This window comes from Tiliqua scincoides, chromosome 5 (genome assembly GCF_035046505.1).
Source record: "Tiliqua scincoides isolate rTilSci1 chromosome 5, rTilSci1.hap2, whole genome shotgun sequence".
Lineage (NCBI taxonomy): Eukaryota > Metazoa > Chordata > Lepidosauria > Squamata > Scincidae > Tiliqua > Tiliqua scincoides.
The window spans coordinates 56706242-56730335 of NC_089825.1; the positions used below are offsets into that span (position 1 = coordinate 56706242).

The 24094-nt window shown below is 44.0% G+C and overlaps 1 protein-coding gene across 1 annotated transcript in view; it reads left to right on the forward strand.

The window, feature by feature from the left end:
* Positions 1-24094, forward strand: part of NPSR1 (neuropeptide S receptor 1) — a 116248-nt gene that overhangs the window by 71588 nt on the left and 20566 nt on the right. The window contains exons 3-5 of the mRNA XM_066628869.1: positions 14959-15062; positions 15715-15808; positions 23492-23693. Coding sequence (XP_066484966.1) covers positions 14959-15062; positions 15715-15808; positions 23492-23693 — 400 coding nt within the window. The remainder of the gene's footprint in view (positions 1-14958; positions 15063-15714; positions 15809-23491; positions 23694-24094) is intronic.

Here is a 24094-nt window from a genome sequence, read left to right on the forward strand (position 1 = left end):
AAACATGGAGGAAACAAGGAGAGCTGCCAGTCAGCTCAGTCCTATGGGGGCTTGCAAGGGACAAAACAGACAGGGATGCCTGTGCAATTGAAGCCACCAGGGAAAGCTACCTCAATTTGCCCAATAATAAAAAAAGAAAGCTCTTGTGTCATCAGTCTCTGGGGCAGCATCAGGAAGAATTGACTCCAGCAGGTTTGGCGGGAATCATGGGTGTCTTCCAATTTGAAAAAAAGCAGGGTAGCTGGCTAGCCAATCAAAAAATAGCAGGATGCCTGCATCAGTAAGCTTTCTGGAGGCAGAAGGAAGAGTTGCTTCTGTTGTGTTTTTTTTGTCTTTTAAGGTCACGAAAACAACTGCCCGGAGTGTCCCAGTGCCAGATCTATTCAGAATATAGGTAGCATACACTTGCAAACAAAAGAAACAGGAGAGGCAGCTTTTCAGTTGCTTCAGGGGGGCTGTGCTGAGCTCTCCTTAGCTCTTCAAGAAAGAAATAAAGCTCCAAGAAATTGAGGAAGAGCTCCAAGAAAGTTTTTTTAAAAAATTTATTTCCGGGGGGGGGGGGGAGAGAATGTGTGTTTCAGAGATTGATCTTTATTTCTGGAGCTTAAAGAGGGAGGGAGGGAGGAGTGTGTATTGCCTCCTTGGACCTAGATCTCACTGTGCGTCACTGACTTCCAGATGACTGTAGCACAACCTGCAGCTATAGACATTAAGAGAAAGCCCTGTCCCAGTTCTTCTAGTTCGGGTGTACCACTTCTCACTGTGTTGCTCAGTTTATGGCTTCTGATAACAGAGAGGAAGAAGAAGGTCACGGTGGAGAGAGCCTGACAGTGGCTCCCCTTTTCCTCTGCACAAGAAGTTAGGCATTCAGGCATGGTAACCTTTGACCCCGGACTGTAACCCACATGTAGCAACACACAGAATGGTAAAAAGCTGCTTGGTGTTAAGAAAGGATCATTTTGCAAGTCTGATTAAAAGGTACTAGGCAGCTACTGAAGAGGAATGAGCTCACTCCTTGGCAAGGGATAAAGGCAAAAGTTAAAACACAGCTGTATCTATCAGGAAAACTCTGTAACTATACCCTTATGCTTTTAGAGCAAAAGCATACATATGTAATATGGAAACCAAGTGACCCTTGATACCAAACCGTACCCAAGGTAACTGGTCACAATAGTTATATAAAATTAATTCATAGAAACCAAAATGCTTGGTTTTAGTAAACTTCTTTAATAAAAAGAACCAAAAGCTGCTTTGCTGTGTTACAGAAAACCTTGGCTTTGCAAACTGGGCCCCACGATGTTTACGTTAAGCAACAGGTGTAAAGATAACAGGAGACTAGGCCAATTGTACCAGGCCGCTCTAATGAGGGATGAGTAAGTGCCTAATATTCATGCCAAGAACCAACTTGTGATTTATCTTGCTTCCTACCTAAGCTTGAATATTTGTATCATACTGCACTCGTATCGGCATCCAGAAGCTTTTTACTTGTCTGAGTTTAAAGATGAAATCCCACCTATTTCCATCTTTAATGCAAATGTAACCTGAGATATACCTATGAGGTGAATTGTACCTTATCTGTAACCTATTACATGTTAGCCCCATCTCTGATGTAAAATTCCAGCCAATGGGAAGTCTAGATTTTGGGACGAAGAGCCAAAATTGTATAAATGGTCAAAATCAATATTGGGAAATTGCTCTCATGCTTTGGACACTAGTCCCGTGAGATGCCCATTGCTTGCAATGAAATAAAAAAGCCTGCAAACTATCACCCTTGAGTACCGAGTCGTTCTGAGTTGCTTTCTTCAACCTTGCAACAGCCAGAAAAAGAGGTAGTGAATGGCAGTGGGGAGCAGCAGTGCTGAGAGGGTCAGAAGGGTGCCAGTAGTTATCAGTTCCAACTCAGCTGCTATAGGCACCTAAAGACATCTGAAAAAGCAACCGGATGGCTGGTTTCCAGCCTGCTATGTGAACTGAACTTTGCCCTGAGGAGTTATTGGCATACTGATGATGGCCTGTTTGATCTGTCTTAGGTTCTTCAGTTTCTGTGTAGCAGTATGACGCCATTCATGTACAAGCATTATGTATCCAGCAGGAGAGATAATGAATACATGCAGCCCCTCAGACAAAAGAGATGACCAGAGATTTTCTTAAAGCCATACAAGCCTTTCAGTCGTTTATCTTGGCAGATGAGCAGTAATTGGGCTTAAGGTGCCACCGTACAGAGTATGCCATGCTGACGTCCTTTATAAGTCGTATGACATCAAATTGCAACCCTGAACATATATTCAATCAGAGAGTATTCTTTTTTTCCTAAAGGTGTACTATTATCACTGGAGTTTTAAGAACGCATCGCTAATAAATGCTTTTAATCTCTAAAAGAATAGCCAATGGAACAGAAGGATGACACTTTCCAGGCAACCATTAATACAAACATAATTTTATAACAGCAAGCACAGCAGAAGAGACTGTATGACATTTTGATGTGAAAGTCTCCATAGAGAACTGTGAACAAGGATCATGCTGTTTCTATAGCAGACAAATCCAGTTTGAAGTGATTGTAAGGAACAAAGCATCAACTGAAATTGCTTGCTTTCTCAACCCTGAACATATATTCAGTCAGTGAGTAGCCTTCATTTTTCTAAAGATGTACTATTATCGATTTTGCTACTGTCACCGGAACATCAAACAAAGCTGTCCTTATTACAAGGTTCCACTGGATTTCAGTGATTGTCATTTAGAACAGGAGCTAATGCTGGAGTGGAAGAGAAGGTCCTAAGTGGTTACAAGTTGCTGATGTGCCAAGGAGTGGACCAACAAATTATGTTTGTAGGTAGGCTCGTAGCAACTGGTGCAAAACATTTTGCAATGTCAGTGTTGAGGAACGGGCTTAGTTCAACTGGCAAGAAGTTTGCATCAGTTCTCGACAGGGCATGCAAAATGATTTCAGATGAGATGCCTATGTTCTTATGAGATGAGACATGATTGAATGAACCTCAGTGTCAATTCATATGCGACCTGGTCCCACATCATTCTGGTTACATCTGAATGTGGGAACCACATGGACAGCATTGCTCATTTGTGGACACATGGAAAAAAGTCACCCATTTCACTTACATGATGCCTCCATCCTTTCCAGACATTTTTTATTGTTTATGCCAATTAAGGTTTTTGACTTTGACTTTCCAGACATTTACTAAAGCAGTAAGCATTAGCAAATGGAGTTGCTACAGTAACTTATGAATTGGGTCTCAGTCTACCAGAAGTCCATGCAAATGAAAGCAGGCAGATATATGGGACAGAAATCCCCTTTCTGTCCCATGGCAACTTGACTTTCTTATGGACAATTCCATGTCCCTACATTGGACCAGTTCTCCACAACCTCCCTTTCTGCAAGCCTTTTCCAGAACCTTCAACATCTGAGAGATTAGAAGTAAACAATAATTACTGAAAAAAATAAAAACACCATCGACACTCACCTATAGGACGTGAAATTTTTGCCAAGTAATCAAACTCAAATTATCACTTTGCCTTAGCTCCGGGTCAATCAGAGGGCAAAGCCTTTCAACTCTGAAAAGTTTTCTCAAGTGGCAGACAGGAGCCAAGTTTCTCAAGTAGCAGGCAGGCACAGCTCCTTAGAAGCAATTTGTTAATCTTTTATTCTCCTTCCTTCTGCTGCAGCCTGGTTCTGCTTTGCAAATGCTTGCAAAGCAGGTCTGTTTTTTGAAACACCAGGATGGGAATCCTCCTTTCCATTTGAAGCAGGCTACAATTCAATGCACCCTTACTTAAGAATAACACCCATGGAAAACAGTGGGTCTACTTCTGAGTTAAAAGGGTTGCAAATATATGCAGCTGCATCTCTCTGCTGTAATTGAATTGCACACTCCCAGTTATGTGTTATGGGTTGTATGTTGTACGTAGAGCTTCTGGCATAACACACCAGACACCTTAAAGGTGGATCTGATTCATGGTTCAACCTTTTTCACTTGCATATCCCTTGGCAGCCCATTTCAATAAATTGTACCCTTCCTATTAGCAAAATATTAGTAAATAATAATACAAGCCCTCATCTCCCCCATATGAAAACCCAGACTTCGTGTATTCATCACAGTGTTTTCTCTTTTCATCTGTTTGAAGAACAGAAGACTCTGCTTTTGCACTGTTTTGCACTAGAAGTGTGCTGAGAAATTCTGGGTGATTGATCACTTTCCATATTATGTTTCAGCTTTTTTACTGTGCTGGTTTTCAATCATTGGTTCATACATGAATTGATGACCAAAAACTAGCTATTGGTGGGGCTTTCACAGTCAGCTACCTTCCTTCCTGCCTTGCTGGCCCTGCAAAGCAATCTGGAGCACGACCTGCCTTTTTCTGCCACTATTCCATTCTTTTTCAAGTACCCCCACAAGTCCTGTTGAGTGTCCCTGGGAGTACATGAATACAGCTAGTATTCTAATAAAGCAAATGCAAGCACAACCATCACATTAATTATTAAATAATCTTCTTATGTATTACAAATTTAATTGTATTTTGTGTGTGTGAGGGTGGGGGATTGCATGTGGTCCCCACCATCTCAAAATTTTGCCTTAATGGTCCCTGAGCTCCAAAAGGTTGGGAACCACTGATTTAAAGTGAGGAAGCCACTTAAGCAGTTCAGTGTTAAGCTCTTGTTGAACTTTTTCATAGTATCTGCAAGGAGACCTCATCATAAAACATCAAAGGGTCTTATGCCCAAATACTGCGAGCCTAGGGCCCAATCTTTTCTGGGCCATGTGCTTCTGGAACCTGTGTTCTGGCAGTACAAGGTCCTTTTTGACAGTGTGAAAGCCAGGCAGCTGTTGAACACTTCTGGACCACTGCAGCAAAGGGAAAAAGGCATAATGTGTGAATGTAGTGGTTCTTGAAAGAAAGAACCTTCTTTCAAATTGTAAAAATCCCTATTTAATAAGGGATTTAAATAAAGCCTGCCTATGTAAACCGCCTTGAATAAAGTCTTGAATAAAGACCAAGAAAGGCGGTATATAAATACCTGTTGTTGTTGTTGTTGTTGTTAGGTAAGTTGGTGGTGAAGGCCTGTCATGAGCAGGAAGGGGAAGGGGAAAGGGAGTTTCAGGTCTGGGAAGGGGAGGGCAGGAGGTGGGAGAGGGAGGGTGGATCTCAGCTGTACTAGCATGCCGTAGAATTCCATCCCCTTGTTTTTCAACCCACCCTGCCGCTTCTCTCTCCTTGGACAAACCAGTTATATAGCTGGCATGGGTCCTGGGAGACCCATAGGCCACCAGCAGACCTACGCAGAGGTAAAAAAAAATATTTTTACTCACCTTGGCAGAACTTCTGATTACCACCCCCATTGGATGTAGCACACTCTCAGCACGGCTGCATCTTCGGTAATGGTGGGGGATGGATGGGCAGTGAATGAACTCATAATGGTGATAATATGAATTTGTTTCAATATGTAAGGCTGTACCTAAAATCATTCCTATGGCAGAGCTGAAGATGCCTTTTCCTAGTTCTAGAATGAATACCCCTCCTCTCCTGCCTCATAAGTTTGTTGCCCAATACATTTACCTATCTTCTCATCTTGATTGATTGGAAAGGGGATTGATTGGAAAGGGGGAAGCTTAGGGAGATTTTGATCTGCAAAGCAAAAGGGGGGAAATTGTGTCTCCTAGGGTAACTGCACCAATCCAGTCTACACACCTGAAAACTTTCTAGGTTTTTATTTTTATTTTTTAAAGTCCACATCATTACTTTTTCTAGCACTATGGCACCCCTAATAACAGATTTATCATCCTTAACATTAGTATCCTGCCATAACTTCTGTTCCAATCAAAGCTCAATAACACATCATATATTTGAGATAGGGTAACATTTTTATTTTTAGATTTGTATACTGTTGTTTTGGAAAGCAGTGTCTCTTGAGACATCTTGGGTATTTTTAAAAAACTTTTGCAATGCACCATGAGATTGGATGGGGACAAATGTGAAGTGACTGAGCTTTCCATTATGCTTTCATCAACATTCTGTATGTTACTGTGTGGCTGTAAGTCTTCTCAGGGTGGCAAGTGGGCAGAACGGGGCAGAGGGAGGGGAGTATTGGGCCCAGGAAGGGGGCAGAGACGGCAGCATGCTCTCCCAGCCCAGAAAGCCCAGGGAGGCACAGATCCGAGGTGACCCACTGGCGCTATGGCTGCATTACCCGGGTAAGGGAGCAAATGCTTTGTTACCCTGAGGAGTCTCCTGGCGCTAGCCTGGCACCACCAACAATAGGATTGTGCTGTGAGTCCCCTCATGCCATGAAGGACAATTTCACACAGATTCTTCACCTGTGCTTATGTATGCATTATTGTAAAAATAATTGAATTAATCACAGTTCTCTAGGTATCAATCATGTCTTTATTTGAACCAGGAAAGTCCTGGAGAAGCTCAACAACATTTTCTGCATACCGGACATTCAGATACTGTATTAGGGAAGAGAGAGAGGGGTGTCTGAATCTGAGAAATAGTCCGCTTCTTGGGTTACAAATCATATTTTATAGGTACTTTGAGGCTGTTACAGTTGCAGTTGACCAACAACGCAATCCTATGCATGTCCACTAGGAACTAAATTCCACTGAGTTTAATGACTTCAGGCATAGTGGGTTTACTGCAAGTGAAAAGTAAACCTGCAAAAACCCAAAGAAACAAACAAAAAACAACCCTGATACAGCTTTCAGACCGAACCTCCATATTTCTCGTTTTCATTTGGTATGAATTCTGCTTCCGGCAGGACTGGTATGCATAATTTATGGTGCTTGTGTGGCATTTGTAAAGCAGATGTGCAAACTATTTCACTGACAATGCAATACTATTGATATGTTCCTCTGGCCCAGTGGCCACTGCACCAGCTTAGAGTGTCACAAACATGCTGTAAAGCACATTTGCAATGACTCTAGAATAAGCAGTGCCGGCAGGGAAGCCTGTGTCATCCCACCGACACTGCATCCAAATTGGTTGCCAGAGGAGGTGAGTGCAGCACCAATTGACAGGAGGGTAGAAGAAAGGTGGGGAGGAGGCTTTTCTGGGTGGGGAAGGGAGGAACAAGGGACAGATCAAGCCTGAGTGAGGAGTGAGATCCGCACAGTGGGCCTCCACTATATCCTATCCTCCTTCCCAGGCCTAAGCGCCCTACATGGGGCTGCTTAGACTTACGTCAGCAAATTAATAACCCTATTGAGTACGCTGGATGGTTACTAAGGGTAAGGGGAAAAAAGCCTTACTGCAAGGAGACCTCCAGCTTGCTCCCAACAAGTGCTGGATACAGAGGAGGCTGGGCAGCCCCACTGTAACCAGTGCTAGTTAGAATTGGTAGCTAGCTAGCTAGTTTGGTAGGGAGAATTTTCTTGAGGAGGAATTTTTTAAAAATATATGTGTTCACTTCATACACTTCTTTCTACCTCATGAATGTCAGCATAGCAGGGAGCATAGCTGATCTCTCTACACTTAGAGAAGAGACAAATCAGGCAATTGACATTGCATCTGCTTCTTGGAGCCACAAGTCCCTTCCCATTTGTTTATTTGTTTAAGAAATTTCTCACCCTTCTGCCCCCACAGAGGCCACCAGGGCAACAATTCTCTTTTTTCAATGGACATCGCACACTATCCCATGGTATCAGAGCATGTCACAGTGTTTTTCTACCTATTTTTCTTGTTTCTTGCTGTAGTTGCCTGTTCTGAGCATAGGGTTAGACTAGACAACCTCCAAAGTCCCTTCCAATTCTAATATTCTATGATTCTATAAGTCAGTTAGTGTTTTTTTCTGGTACATAAGAACAGCCCCACTGGATCAGGCCATAGGCCCATTTAGTCCAGCTTCCTGTATCTCACAGCGGCCCACCTAATCCCCCAGGGAGCACACCAGATAACAAGAGACCTCATTCTGGTGCCCTCCCTTGCATCTGGCATTCTGACATAGCCTATTTCTAAAATCAGGAGGTTGCACATACACATCATGGCTTGTAACCTGTAATGGATTTTTCCTGCAGAAACTTGTCCAATCCCCTTTTAACGGCATCCAGGCCAGACGCCATCACCACATCCTGTGGCAAGGAGTTCCACAGACCAAACACGCGCTGAGTAAATAAATATTTTCTTTTGTCTGTTCTAACTCTCCCAACACTCAATTTTAGTGGATGTCCCCTGGTTCTGGTGTTATGTGAGATGTAAAGAGCATCTCTCTATCCACTCTGTCCATCCCCTGCATAATTTTGAATGTCTCAATCATGTCCCCCCTCAGGTGCCTCTTTTCTAGGCTGAAGAGGCCCAAACGCCGTAGCCTTTCCTCATAGGGAAGGTGCCCCAGCCCAGTAATAATCTTAGTCACTCTTTTTTGCACCTTTTCCATTTCCACTATGTCTTTTTTGAGATGCGGCAACCAGAACTGGACACAATACTCCAGGTGTGGCCTTACCATTGATTTGTACAACGGCATTATAATACTAGCCGTTTTGTTCTCAATACCCTTCCTAATGATCCCAAGCATAGAATTGGCCTTCTTCACTGCCGCCGCACATGGAGTCGACACTTTCATCGACCTGTCCACCACCACCCCAAGATCTCTCTCCTGATCTGTCACAGACAGCTCAGAACCCATCTGAGGGAGGGAGGGGGAGGGGAAGGGAGGGACGGGGACAGTCTTTAAAAAAAGTCTATATGGTTTGCTAGTTGCAGAGAATCATGATAATTGTAATATGAAGAGCAGTGTTCTTGCTACTATTTTTTTTTTGTTTAATGCGAAGGCAGCTATGCTTTTGTCTGTTTAATATGTCTATTAAAATGTCAAAGAAACACATTCCTTCTCCAGTCATTCAGATAATAATAGCTCTTCTCCCTTCAATCATTATACCATTGTCATCTGGTTTTAAAAGACAATATTATGCCTACTCACTACTTGTACAATCAGAACATGCTATTAGGAGACTATTCAAATCAAGAATTGCAAGCAATTTTTCCACCAATGGAAGATAACCAGCTGGCAACATTCTCTACTTAGGGAAGGGATTTTAGTATAGTAGTGTGTGCTTATAATCACCCAGCAACAGAAGTATAAGGTTCGTGGGACAGAGAAAGGAGCCCATAAAGCATGTTGTAGTAATTGTTTCCGCACTGTCCAATGAACACTCGAGACGACAGATATGGGAGAAAGGGCAACTTTATTTCATGTTACCAAGAGAAGCAGAGGCTGAGACCTGCAGCATCCGAGGCAGCAAAAGCCCCTGTGGTGTGGGGAGGGACCTCTGGGCAGTACCAGAAACCTCTGCCCCCAGGCGGGCATGCACCCGACTCCAAGTCGTGCCCCGCTGCTGGGACAGCGGGTCTCATCCATGTCTATCCCTTAAGGGGAAGGCAGCCGGACCGCAGACTGCACCACCTCGAGCCGCTGAGCCTCTAAGTTGTGCCCCGCGGTCCCGGCCAGGGCCCCGTCTACGTCCTCGTGCCGCCAAGCCCCTGAGGACTGAAATAGGGTTCTGCCCTGCCTATGCCGCCTGAAGGTGCATGCCAAAGTCCCATTCACGCCTCCTAACCCGCACCACCTGCCCTCTTAAAGTGACCAATGGCAGCTTGCAAACAGGGGGGGATGTAACCCCCAGGCCCATAACAGTCTGGGGTAGGCAAAAAAACTGCCTGCCCTTGGCCAATCTTGGCAGGCAGCAAAAAATTCCTACCCGGCCCCAAACGGCGACCAGTTAAACTCAGACTGCCTCTAGGGCGGGCGGGCGGGTATTCCCACGGTGCCCACGTGCACAAGGAGGAAGAGGGCTGGGTCTCGTCCCCTTTTAAAAGGTCCGTTGTGGCTGCCAGACCCCGCCCCTTCACCTCCCCCTTGGGGAGGGACTGGACTCTCGTGTCCCAGCCAGGCAAAACAAACTCCGAACACCTCTTTAATTGGGTGTTCGGGATACTGTGCACAAGAAAGTGCAAAGGATGACTAGGTTTGAAAATAGAAGGATATTGTATCTTCAGTAGAAATGTAGGCATAAACTAGAACAAGGGTGGCCAACCTTTCAACTTTTGGGCTCCTGAACCTTTAACAATTTTGTAGAGCAGGTGTCTCCAAACCCTGGCCCAGGGTCCAGAAGCAGCCCATGGCGAACCTCTATCTAGCCCACTGCCAGCCTCTGATCTCCTGAGAGTCTCTGGCCCAGTTGACCAAACACAACCAGAGTTGTGCTTGTGGGGTGGGGGAATGGGGGTCCATTTAAGTGTGTGCTTTATTTCTTGGGCTGTGTTGGTGCTTGGAGGAATCCTGCGCATTTGAGCCCATTCATTTATTCATTCATCTAAGTTCCATCTTGAATGCATTTATTTAAATTTTATATTTAATTTTTTCCCCCGGCCCGTGACACTGTGCCAGATACTTGATTCAGCCCTTCAGTCAAAAAGTTTAGAGACCCCTGTTGTAGAGGAGGGAATTTCACTTGTACATCTGAAATGTACCTGCTGAAACCCCACCTTCTACTCAATTGTTAAAGGCCTAGGAGCCCTAAAGCTGAAAGATCGGCCACCCCTGATCTAGAAGCAGGTTACTATAGGATTTGTTATTTATATGAAACCTCAGAAACACTAATGAAATACCAACAGGTTTGAAACCCCTTTATTGGTATACAAGCCCTATACATAAAGTGTAGTTAGAGAAGCATGCAGGTAATATTTGCAGCCAAACTCGTCCTCCAGGGGGTGCTCTGATAGACATCAAGGAGGTCTGGGGAGCCCCATTGGGCTCATGGGGAGGATTCCAGCAGCAGCAACAAAGTGCTTCAGAGGAACCTTATTCAGGCTTCCAGCTTGAGAGGGGAAGGGGAGGGGGATCATTCCACATTTTAATCCTCCTCCTCCTTAAGGGTTGCTTCCCTGGGCTGTCCCAGCCCTTCCTTCACTCAAAGAGAGAGCTCAAGCACAAGTCCTTAGCTTTTTGTTCAGCTGCCCTCATTATTGGCTTTAGCCAGAGTTTCCAAACTCTGGTCACATATTTTGCAGGCTTCTTCTTCTGACCCCTCTCATCCTCTGGCGTTGTTGGGTTGTAATGACAACAGGGACCACATTTTCTTGATTGCAGAGCTGCTTATGATGACCTTGAGTGGCTTCTGCCCCCTCTAGAGGGCTTGAAGGCTGCTCAGGCCAGTAAGTCTGCAGCAGCACTTAACACCGGGTGGGGGGAATCCTGGACAACAAGACACCCAAAATATTGCATACAGAAAGCTAAACACTTCCTTATACGTCAGTTCATCTCTAGCACTGACCAAACTGTTGAACATTCATTCACTGAAGAGTAGGACACATAGTCAAACCACAATGGACAGGTCCACTGCATTAATTATATGGATATTCTTATTACAGTGTAGTATTTCAAGTGTTTGCGCAGATTAATTTCACTTTATAAAATTCAGCTTCTGTGTGACCAATTCACTTGAACTGTATGTCGAATTGAAAGTTCAATTTATGCATCTTCCTGCTATCTGTAATGGATGTAAAGTGGGAGCGAAAGCCACTTATAACCACTTTCTCAGCATGTCTACATCCTCTAGAGGAACAATGTGTCATTGTCCTTATACAGGTTTACTCAAAACTCAAACCTGTCGGAGACTTGCCCTGATGGAGTTTGCTTCCTAGCAGCACAAGGCTGCTCGTGTGGCAGCTACTGTGATGGTGTGCAGGCCAGGGCCACCAGTGCAAGTGGCTTGTGGCTATGAGTATGCTTCTACAACCTCCAGAGCCCTCACCAGAGAAGGTAAGTGAGCAGAAGGGAGGTTCCTAAGGAGGATCGGGACAGGAATCAGGACTGGCCTGGGGTGTGTTGAGGGCTGGCTGGGGGCAGATACCGGTGGCAGCAGTGGCATCAATATCCTATGCCCCTGGCCTGAGCTCAACACACTCCTTTGGACCCACTTGGATTTATGTTAGCCAAAGAGCTGGTGCAGATCTGAGTCAGCCCTTTGGAACAATGCAGCAGAGGAGTAGGTGTTAAAAAGTGTTTTACTTCTTTGCCACTGCCTGGTTCCCAGCTGGCCCATAGCATGCAGCAGAGGCTGTGCAAGTGCTGCTGCACTCTGTGGGCTGGCCCAGGATAGGATTGGGCTACTTGATGCCCAAAAATGGTGCTTTTCCTCTATTTCAACTTTGGTGGGCTTGGGATATGTCGATTGGTTTACCTTTTTGAGTCTGAAAAAAAACAGGTTTTTTTTCCCCTTTCAATTTCTTCATGATATTAGTGTAAAATGACAGGCCTGTTATAAATAATTTAATGATTTCTACATAGCGCTTTATCCAAAAATCTATATGTTAGAGTAGGTTTCAAATTCTTTCCAGAAAACCGCAATTTCCTCCCCAAGGTTCTCTCAGTCTTCTGCAGAAGCAAGTTCACACGGCTGCTATAATTCCTTTCCTGAGTGCATCTGTACTCCCATGCAAGAGAACTGTGTGCAGAAGCAAATGTCTATGTGTATGGCTTTTATGTGTTTTTGGGTTGCTACTCTCATCTGGGCCCAACTGAATGAGCTGGATGTGTCTTTTGATGAAAATAGGTAGCATAATCTAGGATCACAATCAATTTTATCTCATACACCTCGTTGCCTGTGTCTGAAGCTGAACTGAATGAACCATTTTTAAGGGTAGTGCGCACAACACTCTGACAACATCTGCTGCACATGTCCCACTGGATCAAACACAACCATGTTCTTGAGTAGCTGTCCCCATTACTTGTGGTCAGTCAGCTTAATTCTGTGAGAGTTCCTGTGGCTGCAAGACATAATTGACTTGCACGCTTCCCTCTTCACCTTGAGGAGCTCATGAAATTTGTTTGCTTTATCTGTAATGGACTGGATGTGGCAGGAACATTTTTTAACTACTGACCCAGAAATTACTTGAGAAGGTATTGCTAGCATTTCTTGTATTTCTCTAAATTGGAAGCTATTCTGCAACCTGTCCAGAACCACCTATGATAAAGCAAGGACATTAACATGTTCATATGAATTAAATTCAAAACTCTCCCTCATAGACTAACTAAATTCTAGTTGATTTAGATTGCATGTGAGAGAAACTTCAGTTCAGCGCTCTCTCTCGCTCTCTCTCTCTCTCTCTCTCTCTCTCACACACACACACACACACACACACACACACACACACTAGCATAATTTGATGAGCCCAGAAGATGTACTGGGAGGGGAACCAGGACATGCACTGGTGTGGAGACTGGTGTGGTGTGGATTTCATTTCAAAGACACAGAATGTTCTGGTCTAATTAGAAAACAATTGTCTTTTTCAAACAACAGCTGGTTCCTTATAAGGGCTCAGGAATGCTACTCAGGGCGCAATCCTTAAAGGAAGATGGGCCAACGCAAGTCCCTTGTGCTGGCCTAGCGGTGTTGCAAATGTGCCATAAGGCGGTGTTTCGGAGCAGGGGGAGGGTAGCAGCGGGCAGGCCAGTGGGTGGGGCATGGGTGAGCAGGGAGAGGGGTCAGGACTGGGCACTTGTGCCAGGTCATAACCCCAGTCCCAGGCAGCCTAGAGCAGCTCTGGTCTGTTCGGATCTGCGCCACCTCTTGGGGTGGCACAGATCCAAGTAGCCCCATTGGGGTTGCTGCAGCATTACCTGGGTAAGGAGAAGGAATTCCCCTTGCCCCAGGCTGAGCTATAACCAGCCCCAACCCTGCGTTGAATGTGGGGCAGGCCAGCCGGCCTCCCTGTTCCAACGCATGTTAGGATTGGGGAGACACAAAGACACAATCCTTTCTCTTTCTCACCCCCCATACTTAGAGCAGGGTTTGGAGTGCTTGCCTGAGGGAGTAACTACATTTTAGAAGCAAACTTATGTAAACCCTTAATGATCTCTCCCACCCACCCCCATTTCCTTTTGTTGGTTTGGAAATCACTACGTTTCCCTATGTAGGAAACAGCAGGGAGTGCTGAGGCTAGTGCTTTTCCTATCAGCTGAACATAAATGAACATAAATGTGTGTTTGGAACCCTGCAGGAAGAAAAACGTCTGGGGAGAAGCTGATTTGGAATAGAGAAGCAGCATCAGGGAAAGGCTTAAGCAAGTTTCTCACTGTCATTTCTGCACTATAAATCTTCCTCCCAAGAGGTTTTTCTATATTAAAAAAAAAGGCTTCCAGAGTTTCATTGCACATGGATAGACTGTGTAACTAGTCTCTTAGGACTTACATCAAACTCCCCTCTTTGCCCAGTGTACCACAACATAGCCAGGCCATTAACTTTCAGCAGGAGCCTTCCTGCAGTTTCACACCTCACCTTCTGATAGCCTTATCTTCCCCACAGATACCCGTACACAGGCTACAAACTGACATAAAAGTAGGAATGCCAATTCCGACCAAAGCCATTCCTAGAAATGTACGTATTTTCCCATCTCATGTAAAGCTGAAAAATCCTGGAGATTCGGCTAAACTCTCCTTGATTGCTTTCAATTGCCATCTGGAGACTGAGGCTGATTCTTGAAGACTCTAGAATAATCCTGGAGGGTTGGCACCCCTAAGCAAAAATAGAGCTGCACACATGAGCCTTTGAGAAGACCAGATGTTTGAAGGTGGGATATGTGCCTCTAGAAGGGCCTTGGCCTGAAGTCAGTGGCCTGACCATATTGCAGAATGTCCCATAGAGAGGAAGAGCACTAGAACACAAGTGGACAAAGAGAAAGGTAAGGACCCGCAAAGATCACCTATGCTTCCTCTCTTCTTTCCTTCAGAACCCTCCTCAAAACCCATCTTTTCCATGATGACTTTGGTTCAGAATCTCAGGAGACCTCTCAATGATTCGAAGTGTGGTAGGGGATGAGAGATTATACCAGAACCTTAAGGCTGATACTGTGGCCCTGCTCTCCATGCAGGGAATAGGACTACCTTCATAATTACTCTACAGCAATCATATATTTGTGTTCCTCTAATTTTTTTTTTAAATTTCTTAACAGATTGCTTTACTGGCCTCATAAATGTAATGACTGATATAATTTGGCGCTTCACTGGAGATTTCATGGCTCCTGATTTTGTCTGCCGAATTGTTCGCTATATACAGGTACGAATCTGGATAAATGTCTGATGAGCTATTCCTAGATGTACTTATTCCTTGACTAATTACTTACCTACTCTGTACAATCTAATCTCTAAATTATCGGGGGGGGGGGAACCTTGCAGTTCATGAAGAACCATGTGTAAGATATTTGATCCTTAAATAATTAACCTTTCAAAATGAAAACAAAATTCATTGCAGGCTCAAATGTTATTGACTGATTTGGTCTTGATTGATCGTGAGTGTCTTGATTGTTCATTGATTGATCTTGCTTCTATCAGTTGTATGTGTTCCAAAACACTGTATGTGAAATGCAGACAAGTCCTGAACAGACGGTATGTACCATGTACCATGTAGTCATTTCTCTTAGAATTACGATCCAATCCTATTTGGATGCCACGCCAATGTCAAATGGATACTGGTGCATCTGTCATTTCCTAAGCTCACACTGATGGCATTGCAGCAAGGGCCAAGTGCCTATCCCAGTGGTTCCCAAACATAAGGATAAAGGTACTACACCACTGGCATCATGTCATTCTTTATTATTTGGCACTAGCTATTGCTTTATATAAGGTTTTGAGTGGCAAAAAAAAAAAGGTTTCTTCTCTCAGTTATGAATTGCTGCTATTTCATCAATGACTGCCTTTTTCCTTCTTAGGTTGTACTTCTGTATGCCTCAACCTACATCCTGGTGTCACTAAGCATAGACAGATATCATGCCATAGTGTATCCAATGAAGTTCCTTCAAGGAGGTGAGAGAGGTCTTTTTATTATCATCGTCTCGGTGTGTTCATCACCAACAGCTTCATTTACTAGATAACTATGGTAATAGGAAGCAAAGTATTGCACATTAAATGTAGATTCATTTTGAACCTTGTTTAATGTGACAATAATAACTCTGTGATAATATTTATGTGGAAGCTTAAAAACAGTCATCTATGAGAGGTGAGAGCTTGGGGATGTCACGGGACTACAAAACATGTCATTCTTATTGGCTGGTTATGAAACAGAACTCCGTTTGCACTGGTGATGTTGGGCAAGAGATGTGAATGGTTTATAGAAGTGGAGTGGGATAGGATTGGTTGGGAGGGTGAAGGGACAGTCATTGACAGTTGGATCAGTGACAATAAGAGGAGAGTTGAGCAGTTAGAGAGGAGGGTAAGAGGAGGCAGAGGGATTTGTGAATAATGGGGGGAAAAATACTGCCTGAATGGTATCAGTTGTGATAAAAGTGATATATATATTACTTTGTGATAAAAGTGATATATATATTAGTTTAGGAACTGCATTTTTACTTTTGCTTTTGAAAAAAGAAAAAACCCACTTGGTTTCTAGGTTACTGATTCAAATAAAGTCAAAATGTTGTCTTAACAGTGTAGCTTGAGAGTCAATCTCTGTCCAGAAATGGCCATGAAACAATAATATTGTATACTTGAGAGTACAGGAGAGAAACAAAAAAATCTCAAGTGGTGGCTGAGAACTAGAATTTCCAGTAATTTGGCCTTTCTCTCGCTGGGAAGATGCTACATTACTGTCCTTTCATTGTTTTTATTTCCTCAGCAGCTTCAAAACTTTTCCATCAGAACAAATTGGTCTCGTGTTATGCATAATATATGACCCTCCTTTATTCAGTTCCTTTCTTGAGCAGTGTTTAGGCTCCTTCCTTGGTTTTTTTTAAACCCCTGTGGTTTTGATCTTTGGCTTTTTATTTATCTTCTTATATTAACAATGTGAGATGATCCTTCCTGGAAATAATGCTAAAGATCTTCCATTGTGAGAGAAAAGCCATTAGGAATCCAAAAGTTAACAGAATGGTTGAAAACTATCCTGAATGGAAATGCTACAACAGCAGTTGTGAATTCAAAGTTTTAATTAGTTTGAGATCCCTGAACTTAAACTATGCTATTTTAAGTGCAGCAAGAATTCCAGTAATGTCAGTAGAATTATTCATAGTATTAGCATTCCAATATACTTCAAGTAATAGTGAATAGGTAAAGGGAAGCAATTTTTTTACCTGTGCATTCATAGCTATTGCAACAGAAAGTGCAGAATTCGCTAGCAGGTAGAGAACCAACCAGAATATTACATATGGAAAGTATGGTCTGTAGGAGAAGATTTACAGTAAAACCCTATGCACAGCTACTCTGAAGTAAGTCCCATTGAGTTCAATGGGGCTACACTCAGGAATATGTGTATAGCAGTAGTTCTCAAACTGGTGGGCTGCGACCCACCAGTTCGTGTAAAGGTTGCCCTGTCCCTTTAAGGGGCAGGGGAAGGCGAAAGGACAGCGAGGCAATCCCGAGGATTGTGTTGCTAAGAGGGGCGAGGGGGTGCTGTTTACTTACTTTCACTAACATAGAGCTTCTGCAGCCTCCAGGAGACGCAGGGAGCCCTGCGCAGCCCTCTGCAGGGTTCCCTGATGCTTGGAATATTGAGACATAATCGCACGCAAAGAACTTCCTCATTGCATCGCAGAGTCTCAATGTTCAAAGCATTGGGGAGCCCTGCAGAGGGCTGCGTGGGGCTCCCCACACCTCTGGGAGGCTGTAGGAGCCCTTCGTTAGTGAAAGTTGGTAAAAACGCCCCCCTGTTCCCCTTAGCAATATGATCATTGGGATCGCCTCACTGCCTTGGCCACTCCCCGCAAAAACTTACTTAAGGAGCAAATCTCCCTAAAAGTTTGAGCACCACTGGTGAATAGAATTGCAGTCTTATGGCCCAATCCTATTTGAGCCTTATGCTGCTGGAATTAGCATTCTGGCAGCAAAAGGTGCTTTCTACCTTTCGCAAAATATGATGTGCCAGTCCTTGTGGCCTGGCAGCACTGCAGATATCCAGCTCTGTGCACCAGGAGCCGGATGATGCCCACCAGCACCAGTAAGTTTGCTCAGGGGATTGGAGGGAGGAGGGAGGGGCAAAACAGGGTGGATAGAGGGTGAAATGGATAGGAGATTGGGCAGGGAGGAGGCCAGATAAGAACCAGGCAGGGGGCTATATCAGTGGCAGCAGTGTATGCTGATATCCTAATCTCCTTTCCAACCTTGATCCCCTGACCTGGGTCCTTATGAACTTGCACCAGCTATAGAGCTGGCAGAGGTCCAAGTAGACCCAGTGCCCAGCATGGGCTTATGCCAGGGCAAGGGAATAAATGTTCTCCTACCCCAAGGAGGCCTCCAGCTGCCAATACTCCCCTGCAAGATTTAGCAGGTGCCATGTAGGCACTGCTGCATCACCACATGGGAAGTTTTAGTGGAGAGAGCTGTTAGGGCAAGTACAAGTCACTGCTGATGAAAACAGCAACCCAATATCAGGTTCTCCTACACTTCCTCAGAATGTGAATTTACCCCACTGGAACATTATCATGTTGCCTGCTTTCCCACACTTGCTTGCAGCAGCCAATTATACTGAGCAAGATCCGAGAAGTACACATCATGGTAATATAACAGCACAGGATAGGTGATACTATGTATTATGAAAGAAGACTCAACAAGAAGATTTCATGTTCAGTGCCAGCCCTATATCCCAGAGGTAGTGTTTAGTTCTTCCCCCAAAGAGTTCATTAAAAAAGATTTCATGGCCTTATAAGAAATTTTGTGGAGGGATATGTTTGGGTATTAGTACAGGAGCTGCCCAATCCTACCCAAATCCCGCCCCCCGCAGGTGCATCCCCGCCAACAGATAGGATTGGACCATCATTCAAAGCACAGTGCAATACAAATCAGTGCTTGGCTGTTGCAGCAAATCTCAAAGGCAAAGCTTTTTGACAGTGAAGATAATTTAAAAATTGCAATGGATTTTTATCATCGTTGGCATTCATCAAAGATTCCATACCATGCACTTGCGTGTCCAGATTAAGAAATCATTATCACACAGTAGGTCATAATCAGCCTATGCTTGGCTTCATTATATTATAGATGTTCCAGTTGTTAATACAATTGCATGGCACTCTTAGGCAGTGGACCGTGGTGGCTGATCATGAAATGATTTTGATTCACATTATGTGAAATTACATTGCTCCTCTATATATTACATTGCACGAATGATCGCAATTGCAGTTCTTATAAAATTATTTTATTCACTTCCTACAGCACCTCTTGAGGCGACTTGACTTGAGGACCAACCTTAGGCTGCAATCCTATCCCTACTTTGCTGAGAGTAAGCTCCATTGCACACAATGGCGCTTACATCTGAGTAGACATGCATAGGATTGCATCATAAGTAGTCCTGAACTTCCCCTGAAATGGAGAGAGGACAAGAGAGAAATCCTTCACTGGAGTAATTGCAGGTCACTTCACATATTCCTTTTCTCTATTTGCATTCTTAAAAACACCCATGTGTAAGGAGGTACCCTCTAAACAAATAGACACATGTCTTTGTAATGTATGGTGCAAGCATGAGGACTGATCACCCCCTAGCAAAATCATATGATAGATGCCTTATTTATTTATGTCAAAAATGTACGCCCTGCCTTTCCCATGCTGAAACAAATGTGATTAAAACATATAAAAATAGAACATGCAAAATAAAAACAGTTGAGACAGCAATTCAGTTCAAGTAATACATCTAGGACAGTGGTTCTCACATATTTAGCACCGGGACCTACTTTTTAGAATGAGAATCTGTCAGGACCCACCAGAAGTGATGTCATGACCGGAAGTGACATCATCAAGCAGGAAAATTTTTAACAATCCTAGGCTGCAATCCTACCCACACTTACACAGGAGAAAGTTCTATTTACTATCATTGTTAAAAGAATATACATCGTAGCTTGTTACAAGTACAGGTCTGTAACATTTCCCCAAATGCAGTCACATACCATAGGAGCATACAGTCTACTCTATTAAAAATAAAATATTGAAACGAATGGGGACCCACCTGAAATTGGCTCACAACCCACCTAGTGGGTCCCAACCCACAGTTTGAGAAACACTGCCCCACTGGATATAGCATCGGCCATTTCAGTGCTGCTGTTCCTCTAGGTGCAGGGGCAGCCATAGGATTGGGTTGTTAGTCTCCTTGGACTTGCGCCAGCAAAATAGCTGGTTCAGATCTGAAGAGACCCATGTGGGCAGCAGAGGCTTGCCACAGGCTAAGGGAATGGAAATTTCTTTACCTCAAGGAGGGATCTGGACAGCCTCACCCTCAGGATACAGGGTATGCTCTACTGGTGCTGCTGCAGCTGTGGGGGTGGGGACTGAGGGCCCAATCCTATCCAACTTTCCAGTGCTGGTGCAGTTGTGCCATTGGGGTGTGTGCTGCATCCTGTGGTGGAGGGGCAGTCACTGGGGCCTCCTCAAGGTATGGGAGCATGTGTTCCCTTACGACAGGGCTGCATTGTGGCTACACCTGGCTACAGCTAGAAAGTTGGATAGGATTGGGCCCTTAGTTAGGATTGGACTGTCAGTTCCTTATCTTCTTTGCCTCTCTGTATTAGCATTCTTACAGAAACCATGGTTTAATTTTAACATGTTGCCATGAGATAATAGACCAGAAAGCCAGACATTTCTCAGTGGTCCAGCAGATTTTTCCTGCTGCCTAACTATGATCCAAGGGAACCAAAGAAGATATTATTGGCCACTATTTTATCATATAAGTTTGGCTTTCATATCCTGCATTTAGTTTGCAGGTTACAATCCCGTCGTTCAAACCAGGAGCTGGATTCAGTGCAGTCCAATTTCCCACCTTTATACTACTGGCCACCTTTGGGAATACTTTAATTCTTTAATACTTTTCAATCCAACAGAAAATTCTCAGGCTGCTTCACTGTGCAGGAAGTACAGGACAATCTATTCTGTCCTGTGATCGCATGTAAAGGCTGCCACTAGGCTGAGGGGGTGTTCTGCTGTTTTATTCATGACATACTTTGCTTTTACGTCTTGCTGTGACATGTTCTCCCCTTTGGCATATTCCTTAGCCTCGGTCACAATGGAAATATATCTAGCTGACAAACTATAAGCGTGCAATTAGAAACAACTTATTACCATCATATATTAGCACACTATGTCTGTCTGTGTGATCTTGAGTTGCATCTGTGCAGGACATCTCTTTTCTTTTTCTGGCCTTGCTAAATGCCTTTGAACATTTACCACACAGAAGAGATTATTTTGGTAGCATGTGTCCAGGAACAGTGCCATCATAAAGATATTTCAAACAACTATGCACAGTTAATTTAAACGTTTGAAGGTACCACAACAGTAGAGAAAATATCTCAAGAGCAGGGCTAGTAACAGGTTGTGGCAGGCCCTGAGGGAATTGTGAAGTTTGAACCCTCATGTACAGGCCCCATTCTGGGCCGCAACTGATTCCTCTGCTTCCATCCCCTACCTCTTGTTGCTGACTAGTGGGCCAGCCTGTAATTGCTTCCCTTCCCAGGACTCTAAGGGTGCAATCCTAAGTGCGCCATAAAGCATGTTTGCGCCTCCTTGTGTGTTGGCTGTTGGCTGGGCCAGCGCAAGGATGCATGCCAGCCCATGGAGGTGGCATCCAGCCTCCAAGCTGATATGGAGAGGTAAGGCTGCGTTGGCCGAGCTTGGCCGACACAGGGGTCTGGGGAGCAGTAAGGAGGGGGGAAGAAGGCTTTCCAGGGCAGGAGGCGGGTGAGCAGAGGGCTTTCCAGGGGGTGGGTGGGTATGGCGCAGGAGGTGGGGCTAGAACCTGGCAGTTATGCCAAATCCCAACCCCATTCCCCAAGCAGCATGGAGCAGCTCCAAATTGCTCCGTTCTCCTTGGACGTGTCACCTCCTGAGGTGGCACAGGTCCAAGGAGACCCACTGAGGTTGTAGTGGCTTACCCGAGGGTAAAGGGAAGAGTTTCCCCTTGCCTCCAGCTGAGCTGCAGTTGGTCCCAATCTTGTGCTGGATACAGGATAGGATTGCGCTGTCAATCATATATAGAGGAAGTAGAATATAAAGTAGCTGCACAACTCTGTATTTTCTTACCTGCCACAGGTGCTAGGCTGCCCAAATGCAACAACAGCAGGGTTGGATCCACTCCCATGTGGACCCTTGTATACTCCATTGGTGTGGACTCCACACTGAGACTCCATGAATAGTGCAGCACTGCTCATGGAGCATAATGGTATCAACCTAACCAGCAACACTAAAGGTCTGCTGTACAAACCATTTCAGATAGTGATGATCTGTCATCAGAGAGGGACTGGAGTACAACTCCTGTGGGAGTTTATGTATTCTGGGCATTGTCAAGTGAAAAGCCTTCTTGTGCATCCCAACATGTAAAAGACCTTCCTGTGATTACCTGAGTGAATCCAAATCCTGAAATTTGCTTCACACTTTTTTTTTTTTTTAACATTTTGGTAAAAGGTGTTTGCAAAAATCAGTGCTTCTTGAAACTGTCTGAAGGGCAGCAAGAGCAGATGTCTTCCAAGCCTTTAGAGTGTGAATGTCCCAGGCCAGGCCCTAAAGAAAAGTGATTGAAGGAGCACAATAGCCTTACCTAAAAGTGTGGTGCAGACCCCATGCAAATCCTAGAGGTAAAAATTTGAGAAACGTTTTTGAGAAGGGAGATGAAAAATTGGTGAGAAACAGAAGCAATACTCTTTTTATGAGAAACTCTATTTCATAATGGTACCTCAGCCAAAGGGCTCAGATAAAGAAATGAACCTATGACACCAACCTGCACTGAATCAGTGGATCATCTCACCCAGAAAAGTTTAATCTGTCTAGGATTTAAGCAGAGGTTTTTCCAAGTACTAGTACCTGAGGTAATTTTTACAGAGACGCTGGGAATTGAACCAAAGAACTTCTGTATGCTAAATAGAGTTAAGATCTAACACTATTTTGTGGCCATCTTCCTACAAGTACAAAGATACCACATGGTTTTGCTTTCTTTTTAGGACTACAAAATGTGTGCCTATGAATGTGTCACATGGCCTGATGAGGGAGATCTTAAAATCGATATTGTTTGGCAATTGTGTCAAAGCTGCAATAGGGGCTAATGGGGCTTTAGCATATTGCTCTTCCACAGCTTTCACCTTGATCATGCGTGTGCACACACACATACACATTTGTAGCTGTGGGAAAACTTAACTAAGCTTAACAAGGCTTTCAAATGCCCTCAGCATAGAACAGGATGAATCTCAGTTGTCGCTGACTTTTCTTTGTCTGAAATCTCAGTAATACTCCCACTGAAATCACAAGCAGCATCCTCAGGACTGCAGTGCTTGATGGAGGCCTCCAATTAACTGTTATTCTTTACAAAAAGACCTTTTGATAAGACCCTTTGTAGTTATTTAAACCTTAACATTTAACACAGCAAAGCCATTCTCATTTCACAGAATGCAACCAATTACAGTTATCACCTCACAGGGAATAACTCTTCTCTTGCTCACCCTTAGATATCTGCTGTTTACATCCAGGATCTTTGTCTGAATAAACTGCACATGGATTAATGAGACTTTGTTCTTCTTTCTTGAACAGAGAGGCAAGCAAAAATTCTCATTGTAGTTGCCTGGACCCTTTCTTTCCTGTTTTCAATTCCAACTCTGATCATATTTGGAAAGCGGCAATTGCCCAATGGGGAAGTTCAGTGCTGGGCTGTCTGGCCAGATGACTCTTACTGGATCCCCTATATGACCACAGTTGCCTTCCTGGTATATTTTATTCCACTGATTATTATCAGGTAAGAATCTTCTGCTGATAATTCACACACAGCCATTCTAGTCCAGATGCAGACCCGGATTTATCCATGCGAATTTGTTTAGTGGGTGGAGCCAATCTGTATGGGCTAAAGAACCAGTCCGTGCATATTGGCTCCACATCAGTTGAAATTAACACTCCATTGCGGGCAAGGGAGCTCTGTGCTCACACATCCATTTCAGATTGCTTGATTGAATGAAGTATTTTGGTAACCATGCAGTCAAGTGCCTGTTCCTTAGACTGTTAATTCATTTAGTAAGGGTGCTATGTATTAAGAAAATTAACTGTATTAACAAAATACACTGTAAAATGTATTAAATTCACTGATATGAACATTTCAATTATCAACCCCTTGTCACATAGCTAAGCTCAGTCTTTCTCCTT